The sequence below is a fragment of the Neopelma chrysocephalum genome, unplaced genomic scaffold (genome assembly GCF_003984885.1).
Source record: "Neopelma chrysocephalum unplaced genomic scaffold, ASM398488v2 Primary Assembly neopelma1_76, whole genome shotgun sequence".
In the NCBI taxonomy this organism is placed as follows: Eukaryota; Metazoa; Chordata; class Aves; order Passeriformes; family Pipridae; genus Neopelma; species Neopelma chrysocephalum.
In genome coordinates this window covers 14,256,946-14,269,739 of record NW_020897737.1, presented here as the reverse complement: position 1 = coordinate 14,269,739, position 12,794 = coordinate 14,256,946, and the positions used below count along the sequence as shown (strand labels likewise).

At 44.4% G+C, this 12,794-nt stretch overlaps 1 protein-coding gene across 1 annotated transcript in view; it reads left to right on the top strand.

Moving 5' to 3' along the window:
* The window catches only part of UMODL1 (uromodulin like 1), a 74,139-nt gene that overhangs the window by 28,315 nt on the left and 33,030 nt on the right, over window positions 1-12,794 (top strand). Inside the window, exons 3-9 of the mRNA XM_027689045.1 lie at window positions 4,778-4,939; window positions 5,355-5,461; window positions 6,921-7,113; window positions 8,056-8,187; window positions 8,996-9,115; window positions 10,404-10,658; window positions 12,122-12,234. Coding sequence (XP_027544846.1) covers window positions 4,778-4,939; window positions 5,355-5,461; window positions 6,921-7,113; window positions 8,056-8,187; window positions 8,996-9,115; window positions 10,404-10,658; window positions 12,122-12,234 — 1,082 coding nt within the window. The remainder of the gene's footprint in view (window positions 1-4,777; window positions 4,940-5,354; window positions 5,462-6,920; window positions 7,114-8,055; window positions 8,188-8,995; window positions 9,116-10,403; window positions 10,659-12,121; window positions 12,235-12,794) is intronic.

Genomic DNA, 12,794 nt, shown 5'->3' with positions numbered 1-12,794 from the left:
GGAGCCCCTCTAAGGAGCTCCCCAACAACATTCTGTCTTGACCTCCACATTCAGTGCATGGTGCAGCACTCTGCCGAGCCTCTCACTGAATAGAGAATTATTTATCACCTCTTAAGGTGAATCCTGGGGGATTTACACGCAGCAATTTGTCTTCACACAGACTGCAGGAAGCGAGGGAGGTTCTCCATCTTTCACAGATGGACAACTGAGCTGCAGAGATACTGAGATCAATCCATTGTGTGCCCACTCTCAGACACCTTGGGGGCAGTTTTAATTTTTTTTTTTTTAATTTATTTTGCTTTTCAGAGCGCTTAGAGCTGCCTTTAACAACTTGTGTGGTTGGGCCACAGAGATTCACATCCTCAGTGGTGACTTTGAGCAGTCCCCCAACTGCTTGGCAGGCCCAGGGCTGCAGGTCAGGCTCATGGACCTGCAAAACCCACGGCTCTGAAAGGTTGTTTCACCTTACAAAGCTTTCCCAGAATCTTGCAGGATTGTTTTTTAGGTAGAGACAGGGTCTAATTCTCCAGGCTAATTTCCAGCTGCTTGAATGGATGGTATAGTTACTTCTCCCGGTGACTGGCTCCCTGCCCACTTTCCAGCACAAGATGAAAACAGAGAGCTCCTTATCTGTTATCTAACCCTGCTTGATCCCCAGCTAGGGAGGGAAAGAGTGCATCAACATGCAATGAACCCTGTTTTTTAAACACACAAGTCTCTAAAACACTGTTTTAGTTCAAGTTCCCTAAGCACACGGTCGATCTCTTACCTCCATGAAAAACACCCTGAAATAAGAAGGCTCAGACAACTTTCATCCTGGAGTTTCTTAACTTGAGAGTGTTTGATTTGCAATGTTAAGGTCACACTTTTAATCAGAGTGCGCTTTGTGTGCATAACTTCCTAAGGTTTTCAGAAAAAACACTGTAAAGTAAAAAAATTTCATTTTTGGAGCCCAGGAAGCTCCTCAGTGGGACTGGGACATTTCAGGGCCAGTGTGTAGATGTTCCCATGCTGACTCCAGCTGGAGCAGTGAGGAGCTGTGGCACAGCTGTCCCCTGTGCTTGGGCTGTCACCAGAAAGCCATGGGATGGTGGTGTCATGTGTGGGCAGTGTTACAGCATCAGCCTGGGGTGGGAAGGTGCCAAAATGCCCTATGGAACTTCACCCAGAAGCAGGTGTCTCTCCCTGCCCTGCAGGTTGGGTCCCTTGTGTGCCCTCAGCAGCTGCAGAAATGGGATTATAGGTGTTGGAGGGTCTGTCCCTGCCTGTTCCCTGTGGTGTCTGCTTATGGGAATCCTGTCTGGGAACTGTCTAGTCCCTTTTTGAGCCCACTGAAGCTGTCTGCCTCTACAATCCATTTGGGTAAAGAAATGTGTGCTTTTACTCATTTTATTACTGTGGGCTCTGGTGAAAACCAGCTCTGCTTTCACCTTGCCCCCTGCCTTTGGGATTTTGTAAACCTTGGTCACATCCCCCTCAGCCTCCTCTTCTCCAAGACAAAAGTCCTTGTCTTTTCAGTAATCTTTTCTTGCAAGTCTTTCTCTGAAGGTCATGGTCCCCCATTGTCCAACAGCTGCATCCTTGCTAAATTTCAGCCCATGGCTTCTGAATACATTCTAGTGAATGACAGAGCTTTCCACAGGGAAGGGTGTTAAATATGTGTCAGATACTGGACCAACACACAACCCAATTAACCCTTGGAGAAGGAATCAGGATGGAAAACATTCACGTGAGCAGGTAAAGTCTACTGATGCTCAAAGTCCCACAAAACGTATGATGAAAATTGCCAGTCTGCCTTTGGAACAGACTTTGCCAGGAGCTCTTTCTATAATTTCATGGATTTGTCTCCACCTTCTGATACCTGAGATGAACAAAGGATGCTGGTCCCTGGCTCTGCCACACCCTCTGGATGAACCCTCTCCCCTCCAGGTGGAAGGAGGGAGAGGGAGGGTATCATGGCTGAGATAATGGTTTCCTTCAGCATCAATCTCCAGGGAGATCCCTCCCTCCTGCAGCCACAGCAGATCCAGTGGCTCTCCAGTGGGCAGGCTGGTGACTGACCTTTGGTTGCTAAGCACTGGGTGCTGCAGCTCTGTTTCCATACATTTATGTAAATAACAGAGGAGAAAAGCCTGTACTTCATCCAACTGACAGAGGAGTTGGCTGGCTTGCTCCCCAGTGCTGGCAGTGTTGCTTGGTAGGTGACTGTCCCCAACGTTATTGAAGTGGAGAGCATAAATTGAATTTTCAAAGTGCATCTGGTACAATTAGGCAGAAATGTGAAGTGAATCCATCCCTGTTTCCGCTGATCCGAAAACGATGACCTTTTGATTTCAGATAAATGGCCAGGGAGGCACTGGGCCAGGATTCAATAGTGTTTTCTGAGATTGCATGTGACTCATTAAGCCATTTACACTGCAGTTAAACAAGCAAAAAAAAAAAAAAAGAAACCCAGGTGGAAAAAATGCTGCTTTGAACCTCAAACCCGCTTGAACTGCACCTGAATCTCAGAGCTGGAGGAATTCACATGCTTGGGTCCAGCTTACCAAGATCCACCTGGTTTTGAATAGTAAGCAGCACTGGTGAACAGGGAATATACTAATACAGGGAAATCCCTTGGTGCTCTGGTGTGAGAGGCTGCTTAGCTCCCTGCACAGAAGGCTGGGATGGAGCAATCACATGAGACTGGGAATGTCTGGGAGACTCATCTAAGGGCATCCGAAGCCATATCACAACTTATTGTGGTTTTAGACTGAAAATCAGGAAGAATATTTCCAGGAGTAAGGCCTTTTTGGGGGGGCAGCCCGTAGTGCCAGTCCCAGAGCCAGAAGCAGAGGTTCCTGGTCTATACTGGGAAGCAGAATAGGATTTCAGGGGCTTGCTGGACCCTGAAGTAACTTGAGTAAGACTGCACAGGGTCGATTTTTTTTTTCTCATCCTATGGGGCCTATGACTCAGAGTCAACTTTGGGGGCAGAGTTGGTCCTGTGAGAGACTAAAGAGAGTGAGTTACTTTGGTTTATAGGCATGAAAGGGCCCATAACAGGCTGCATTAGGTAGCAGGACAAATCCTGCTCCCTGTAGGGCAGCCAGACATTCATTGGATTTGGGAATAGGGACAGAGCTTCCTAATTTGCTGCCCAGAGCTCTTGTGGGTCTCACACCAACTGTCTGTGAAAGATGCTCAAAGACTTGTTAAAGCTTTTGCTCGTTGGGTGTGTGCACACAAAATACACACACACACAGTGGATGGAATACAATACAAAACAGTGTGGGAAACGCCATCCCATGTGCTCTGCATGCAGGTCTTTAAAAATACGTGTGCAAATGACCTGCATCCTACTGAGATAACTCAGTGTCTTCCCTGTTCCCCAGCATTTGGATTTTGGAGGGTTTTTCAGTGGAGATAACTCCCATCATTAAATTATGCCTACTTTTCACAGTTACCTTTCAGAGGCCCTTGACAGAGATACTGTGGGCCCTCAGAAGGACACAGACCACTGCTCTCAATAGCCTAATTCTTTGTGCAAATATCTCTGTATGTCCAGTTGCGTAAATGGCTGAAAATTGCACATGTTGAGTTTTGCAGGCCATAGTTTGAGCTCAAACCCTCAACTGTAGATTGAGCTGGGGATTTGGAGTGCTAAAAATGAGAACTGTTATGGAGTGTGCTAAAAAGCTGAGGCTTTCTGCTTGCAGTAGCCTCCAGTCTCCCATAGACTGGCAGAGGGGGGAACCCGGAATGTGCATGTGGCAGCAAGTTACAGAGATCAAGTTTAAATCTTGATTAATTGAGATAATTTCCCTGTTTAAGAAGGTTACTTCAGTGAGGCCGAAAGTCAGTATCCACTTCTGCTTCTCAGAAACCTCTCATTTACTATTATCCAGAGTCTTGGGATAACAGAAACTGTAAACTCACAGAACTGATGATTCACGATAGATTTGTAGTTTGTTGTGGACTTTTCACTTTCTGTGGGCTTTATTATGTCAAATGTGGTTTTTCTGCACCACAACTATTTCCATTGCAAGAATCAGGTTAATTTTCCTCCTGGCTGACTTTAATTGCCCAGTAATAGATCGAAAATCTGCGGATGCAGAATGAATGGAAAAGAGAAATCTTTCAGGTTGATTAGAAAGACCAGAGCTGAGCATTACTTGGAGCTGTGTTTGAGACCGTGGGTGAAAGTACTGACTGTAAGGCTTAGAAATGTTTTCTCTTTTCCTCCGGAGAGAAATATGTCCTGGAATTGAGTCAGGACCACTGACTGCCCTTGGCTTGAAAGCAGCAACCTTCTGCCCTAGCTGCTCTCTCTGCAGGGCTCTCTGGCATGGGCTACCAACCTCCTGGAGTGGCCAGCTGGTACAGAGCAGGTGCTGCCAGGCTGCAGCCATGGGCTCAGTTCTGCTCTCCTGTCCTCCTGTGTAACCCACTCACCTGCACCTGAGAACTACGTCGTGTCTCCACTCTCATGGAACACCCACAGTTACCGTAACTAAAGGTCAGCCTTGTGCCACGGAAGTTTGAATCATTATTAATGGAAATGTACAAATTCAAAATTTCTGTAGCAGAAATGTCACGAGAGAGAGAAAGATCTGAGAGCATTTACACCCTTGGAATTAAATAATGGTATTTTTAGGCTGTTGTTTTCTCCCCGTGAAAACCTCAGAACAGACGCGCTTCTAAAATGAGGAGGAGGTGTTTGCTATAAATTAAATAGCACAATTTTGGGGAAACAATTTTCTATATTTTTGTTCTCAGAAATGTTTCTGTTACTTAGCACTCAACAGATCCAGTGTATTTGCCTCAAGACCTGGTATTTGTCCAATGGAGGATATGGAAACCTCTGATTATCCTTGCACGTTCGATACTGAGTGTCCAGGGCTCAAAAAATGCTGCAACTCATCCAAAGGAGCAGGCTGTGTGGACCCAGTGCCAGAGGGTATGTTACTGATAAATTCAGGAACTGCTTCTAACAGAAATATGCTTAAGTTTCCTTTCTGAGGGTGGGATTGGGCAGGAAAACTGTTACCATAGCTCTTCATAAAACAAACATGGGAATATGCCTTGGATCAGTTCCAGGATATTCAGATTCATCCCTGCTTGCACCCCGGAGCACTGAGCAGTGTGTGGGTGCTGCAGGTCCCGTGGACCTTCCTTGGCTTCTTCTCCTTTGCTGGCACCTGCAAAGGAGGTGGCATATGGCAAAGGAGGCAGTAGGTGATGGGCTGTACCTGGGCCCTTCGTGTTTGCCAAGTTAAATCCTGCTTTGTTCTCTTGGAGCTTTCCTATAGCTCTGTTGCTTTCTATAGCATCAGACCTCAGATGACTTGGCTGTTCTATTCCGTACACTTCAGGAAGAACATTCTGGTACAACGTGACAGTGCTTGTGAAAATGGATTTTAATGAATTAATCAGAGTGGATTCCCACCTTCTGAATCATTCCCGCCTCTTGCACTCCGTGGTATGTACAAACACGAACGATCCTGTGTGCTGCTCCTTGTGTCCTCGTTTCTGTTACTCAGGGGCCACCCCTTGCTTCCCCTCTTTTCTGCCAGATTGATTTTTTTTTTTGCCCTAATGTATTTCTGATTACTGAATGTCAGCTGCATCCTTAAGCAATTCGAGTAATGTTGATTTATCAGCTCCTTTAGTAAATTTTTCACGTCTCTTCCAAGGGCAATTTAAAGACATTCTGAAATACAGGGGTTTTCCTGCTTAAATGGTGATTGCTCTAGCACTGATTGAGTTTTGGACCTATGACTGACTGGGACCAGATTTCAAGACCTTCAAAGTGCAATAAGGAGTTTTGAGTTAAACCTTTCAAGAGACAAACCTGATCCCCAGCACTGGGACCTCCAAGGCACGTGGACTCAGCAGTGCCAGAAGTTTCGCTGTGAAAAAACAGGATTAGGGCAGGGGACTGTGTTGGGACAAGGGTGTCTCCTTGTCAATCTTGCCACCAGAATCAGGGCTGTTATTTTTGCTGTAGGACTGAGGCTCTGCCTTGGGAATGGATCAAAGCAGGCTTGGATATGGTCTTTGAAAGGCACCCAAGAGGGCAGGTCCCTAATGCCCTACATTTTTATTTCTAATCTTCCCCAGTTTCCAGCTGGGAGTGGGCAAGTAGCAAAGGAAACCCATCTGCCATAATCTGCCATCACTGATGGGCAGGAGAATAGAAATTATAGCAGCAGCATGGGTGTAGCTCTTCCTCCACCTGAATTACCCCTTCTCATATCCTTGAAAAAGCAAGAAATCTCGGCCCTGTCACTACGTAGTAAGGAATAGAGGGCAGGGATCTAAAAAGACTTTTATATCTTGGTCTAAAACAAGCTATGTCAAAGTCAAACACTCGAGAAATAGGGACTATAAACAAGCTGCTACTCAGAGGAATTTCTTCCAGGCCCACCACCACATCCCTTCTCTCATTCCTGACACTCAGTTGGGGTGGCTTGGTCTCTCTGGGGTCTCTCTGTCGCCCTTAATCCCACCTTTCATCCTCAGTCTATTGCTTTTCTTCTTTTTCTTTCCTATTCCTTTGCCAGCAGCCCTTTAAGCTGTTGAAAGTAAGTGTTGGACAGCTTTTTTACAGATGAATTGTAACAGCATGTGTAATGTATGTCTACTGGGACTTTGCAAAGCAGGACTTTTCCCATATATTCCTGGATTACGTCCTTCTGCCTAAATGTTTTGAGATCAGCTCCACACCTCCCTTAGCTTGGCATTACTATAATATAAATTAGCTGTAAAATGTGATAATAAGAATGCATAAAGACAGGCCTAAATGTTACCACTTTGCCATGTTTTCTGATTTGGTGCTTTCTCCACTCGGATTATGGTAATAATCGTGGCATAATTTACGCCTCAGCTGTGCTGAGAAATGAACGCGGTGCTCGAGTGTTTGTTCCCCTGTTTTCCAGATCACTGGCGCGTTGCAGCCCTGGAATGCCTCTGTGCACCACATCCAGAGCAATCCTGCAGGGATATACGCCGGGACAGTGGCCTCCCAGATCCTCCTTGGGCTGCACCAGCCGGCTCTGCTGGCTGAGGTCTCTTCTTCCCTGGGTGACGTGGTGAAACGCGTGTATGAAGTGATTGACACGCAAGTGCAAGGTCATTGATTACAATCCTGTCACGGGGGGGGGGGGAAGCTTTTCTTAGGAGGTTTCATCTCTCTTCACTTGCATTTTCATTTATACGACCGTTAATTTGCTTTCAAAGATTTTGTAGCAGATCTTGGTAAAATTTGCAAATATGGCCCTGACATTTCTGTTAAAGGATGGAGTGGGTTGTAGTTAATAATGACAATAATTTTAGATTGAATAATTTGGAAGGGAATGCTCCTGAATGCTCAATTAAATTTATTTTCTCCCAATAGCATAGCCCATTTTCAAAAGAAAAAGCAAAGGTGTCCACATTTGTTATATTGTCCATATTAGTTGTATTCAACAGGCCCTTAATAAAAGTATTTTCTTGGGAAGTAGATACACTCTATTGCTACAGACATGTTGCTATGAGTAGCTTGCATGAAACAAGTCCCATTGATAGTCTGTTAATTCTTATAACATATTACTACCTACTTTTTAACTATTAGGTAAACATTTCAGTATTTTAGTTTTAAGTTTTGTGAATCTACTTATTACTGTGTAGCTGTCTGAACATTTGTACTCCCGAAGTGCATCCATAAGCCCCACTTTCAATGCTTCTTATTCTGTGTTTACTCAGTCCAACTTTCAGTGGAATCACTTTCAGTAGGTCTCCCTCCTCTTCTGCTGACATCTCTTAGGTTTGGATGACAACCTGCAGCTGTAAGCAGGAGCTGCCTCCTACCTGTCCTCTAATTCCAAAGAAATGGAGTAAAACGTGAGAGGGTTGTAACTGCTTTGGGGAAGGGCAGGATTCCAATTTCTTTGCACCCATGTACATCCAGAATGATTTTAAGAGTTACTGCAGATTTGCACTGAATTTATCATATCCAGAGCCTGGTTTATGCACACTACAGATCAGTCTCGATGCTGATATCAGTGACTGTGCAAGGTGTGTTCCTCTCCCTAGATGTCAATGAATGTTCCTACGCTGAACTCAACGCCTGCCTCCAGAAAAGCACCTGTGTAAACCTGGAGGGTTATTACAGCTGTGACCCTCATGCCCATGTCATCCCTCACCAGCTGAGCCGAAGGAAGGAAGGTAAGAAACGTAGATCTCACCTCGGGGAAACACTGAGGAAGTTCCTGCAGGAATTTGCTGTCTGTCACAGGAGTTACCTGCAGGGCAAGGATTTCTGGAGGACTCAGTGCCCCTTCTCCTCCTGCTGGGAGGAGATGCCACATAAGCCAGCTGTTACCTGCTTCTGATTGAAATGCAGCGTATTTATTTCACAGTCCCTTGCTGTTTCTCCTATCTCACCCTCAGCTGTCCTCACTCACCTGCCAAAACCTCTAACTTCAGACCCTGACTGCTTCTCAGAATGTCATTCACCATCAGTGCACCTCCCCAGCCTCCTGGGAAGCAATTAATTATGTTATTTATAAAAATTTTTAGGTTTTTTCCCCATTTTGACTGTGTGAATGCAGCCCAGACTCAGTGGTTGTGTGATCCCACCCTGAGCTGCTCCACTGCCCCTGAGTCCTTTGCTGCAGAGAGCTGGAGTTTGGCACTGGGTGAAATAATACCTTGTGGTACCAGCCCAGCAAAATATAGAGGCATGTACTTAAAGCCCACAGACATCAATGGGCCTGATAATAGGCTTTAAGTTAATGAGATGAGTAACTGCTTACAGATTTGATACTTTAGCTAGAGAACAATTTTACAATCCTTTAATCTCAAAAATTAAGATAATGTATTATTTTATGCTTTTGTGAGACGATAATGTACTTATTTTCTATTTATATTACTTCTATTGCTGCTTTCCAGCTGTGGAAAACATGAATGGCATTATTTGGGATTTGCTTTGTTAGGAATAATCCAACTCTTTGATAATACTATTTCCCCTTAGGCTTTGCAGCATCTACTCCAAGTTCAGCAGTAGATGCCATTAGTACCAGCAATAGCTCTCCTTCTGTAATGAATTCAAGTCTTTTGTCCATAACTAATCAATCTGCAGATGCTGGATGCTGTAAGTAATCTCGGATTTTAATGAATATTGTCTTGATTTTAATTCAGTCACTCCTGGATCCTTTTCAGATAGGAGTTATCACAGTCCTTTTAAAAACACCCTGTCCTTCTTGTGAGAGGAAATAGCTTTCAGTAGTTCTTTGCCGAGTTCAGAGAGACAGGCTGGATACTCTTGATCTTCATCCACATCTTCTGATCCAAGCCTAAGCTAGAGGAATTAAACTGAGGCACCCCTAGTGCAGGGGGGGGATGGCTTTGGGGGTGTTTGGCAACCACCTGGCTCAGAGTCCTGGAAACAATTATGTCTTATTGAAGCAACTTACAAAAACAAACTTCTTTTTCTTAGTCTAACCATTAGCATGAAAGAATTGAAGCTGTGGTAGCAGAATGACATGGTCTCTGGGTTAGCATGGGGTGTGATGCTCATCTCACCTGACCCCAGCTTCTGCAGGAGAGGTGTCTAGTCTGGGATCTCTCTCCAGTTAGTGGAGGCAGATCGGCTCTGTTGGAGGGCAATTCATCCCACCGAGTTTAGACACCTCCTCCTTCAAGGAGAGGAATCATCTCTGAAGGGTCTTGTCTTTTCCCATTGGCATGACAATGATTGCACTGGACTAGAGAGGAATAACAGGTGCAGTGCTGCACACCACTCTGCCCCCAGCCTCTGAAAGATGGGGTCTGTGGGGGTTTTCTGGGCGTAAATCCAGACAACCTTTGCCTGAAGAGGTGCATTTTGATGATTAAAGTGACAAGAGGCAAAGCAGGTGTCAACACATGTAGAGTACACAGATTAACTCTTCCAAGCTATTTCTGTTGCTTGCACCTGTAGCTCACTGCCTGGTTATTAGTGTTCCTAGACATTCAGTGGAGATTAGTTTGCCAGCAGAAATTGTGGCTGCCCCATCCCTGGAAGTGTTCAAGGCCAGGTTGGACTGGGCTTGGAGCATCCTTGGATAGTGAAAGGTGTCCCTGTCCATGACAGGGGATTGGAACTGGATGACCTTTAAGGTCCCTTCCAACCCAAACCATTCTAGAGTTCTATGAGTCAACACAAATACATATAGCAGAGGGAAATGAAAAGAGTAACCACCAAATTAACCACTCCAGTGGGATGGTTCATGGGTGAGGGGACCTGGTAGTGTGAGTGGGGCAGATTCTGCCCTGACCTAAAGAGGACCTTTACCCTATTGATTGTCAAAGTGCTTGTCTATAGTGGACTTAGAATAGCACAGTGCTTTAGAGGTGAAATGTTGCTTTTTCTGTGCTAACTCTTCCTGGGACTTCAGTAGATCCTTCTGCAGTGACAAACCATCGAATCTTCAGTGTTACCAGCAACAGTTTTGAAATGTCCTGGCATGTCACTTCTCCTCTGAACCACACTTTCCAAGTCCAAGTGTTCAAGGGCCAGGAGACTGTCCAAGACCTGAAGACAGAGGAAATGAAAATGGATGTGTCTCAGCTGGAAGCAGGTGTGATGTATTCAGTCGAGGTCAGCTACGAAACCTGTGGAAAAACCATCATCTCCCGTCAAAGTGTTAAAACAGGTAAAGAGACACCTTCAAATATGCATATATTTCAAGATATATTAAAATAGATATACAACTTAAAATATATTCCCTCTCTCCTTCCTTCTCTCTCCTTGAAGCTGCTCTCCATTCACCTGCAGTTCAGCAATGATCCATTTGATCCTACCTGAACAACATTTCCCATCATCATCACATTTCATCACTTTTTTTCCCAACATTTATCCAAGCCAGACTATCAAGCACTGGTTGATAAAGCAGTGCTGGAACTGACTTAAACTATTACAGATATCAGGCTAAGCTAGAATTCTTCTGTTTTTTTATTTCTTTGGTGCCTGGCACTGCATTCTGCTGCCACCCATCTCCCATCAGGCCCCATTTTTCCTGGCTGATGCCTGTGGCCAGCGAGAAATCCAGTCAACTGGTTTGTCAAGGGCTAACAAAAGTGCCAGGAGGAAGGGCAGATTCAGCTGAATAAAGGATTAAAAGGAATAACAAGAGCTGAGTAAGAAAGCTTACAGACTACCTGCCCAGTTTGGTTCAAGTAACCAGCAATGGTGGCTTACTGAGGCCCTAGTGTGTTGATCAAACATAAGTTTACTTTTCCTTTGGCCTTAAATTATTTCCTAGGCCTTCATGCAAATAAAGAAATAATTCTCTCCCCCTTTTTTTTTTGAAGAGCAGGCAGTGAAGTATTTATTACTGACCACAGTGAGACTGCTGCTGTTCATGTTTATCCATAAGAGCCTTCCCTTTGATCAGATGAGGGATGACTCCAGTTTGGGTCAGAAGGAAATTACTCCCTTTGTAGAGGGAAAGTAGGAGGTCTAGTGGTTATGAAAACAGAGGGCTGAACTTCGGAGTATGAAGCTGGAACCCTTGAGAAAAAGAAAAGTTTTCCAAAGACCAGTCCAAAGAGTAACAGCCTCAGACTGTTTATACAGGTTACAGCAGTTATAGATTCCTTGGCTCTTGGTTTTGGCTCCTGTGCTCCTTATGTTATCTGTCAGGGCTCACCAGAGAAGTGCCATGCACTGCTTTTTGTTATATTTTCACTTTAGGAATATATATTTATTATCCACACTGCCAAGATGAGGAAAATAAATAAAAACATTTTGATCGGTGGGCCAAAGATGATCTTACTGTCAATTCAACCCTGGATGTAATTTCAAGTCAGGAGTTATGTAGGGTCAGGTCCAGATACGAGTATACCCACATATAAGGTATGTGTATACCCAGTTCTCATGCAGTAGCAATCAGGCACCTGAATGTCTCTATGGACCTGATGTAAGTGCATCTTCTCAATGTGTAGGGAGCTCATAGCAGCCTTTTGACTGTATTTTCTTTATTTAATACCAAACTCTCTCAATTTCATCCTCCCTTCTCCTTCCATCATCTGAGATTTTTGTCTGGGCACATCAGTTTTGACTGAATCCTTTCCTCTCCTGCTTTCTCAGTGTGTGTTTTAATGTTGTGTCCTACAGAGGCCCAGATATTTGATGTCACTCTGAGGATTCTCAACTACAACTTCACTGATGATTTCCATAATTCCAGCAGCTCAGCGTATGAAGAATTTTCAAGGCTGTTTCTTACAGAGGTAACATTAAAATATCTGTGGGCAATACATTTTTTTTTCAATTTAAAATTCATTTAGTCTACTAGAGGACTTTATGCCTGGCTGAAATATCCCTTGAAAATGATCATGCTGCTTCCTGTGACCTTTCTTTATAATTAAAACAAAATTCAACTGGCTAGACAGATCAAGCCCTTGGCCTTGTTAGCAATGGAGCCAATGAGAATTTTCCCCTACAGAAGAGTAAAGGAATTATAAATGCAGGCATGCAACAGGATCTTGGATCTTTAGTTTGGCAATAAACTCACACTAAATTGACTTGAGGCTTTTTAATGGATTATTGAAATGACATTCCTGGCATTCATTTCAGTGCTGTCGTCTCAATAAATGTCTGACTGGTCTCAAAGCTCTTTTTTCTTTTAGGAAAAGTGGCTGGATCAGGCTTTCTCCTCCAGCCATGTTCACTACCTGCATACTGCAGCCACTGTCCATGCTCAGGTGTAACCAGCCACAAACAAAACTTGAGTCATGAAGCCTATTACCAGCTCTCAGCTTCCCAAAAAGGAGGGGGAGTATCAGATGGA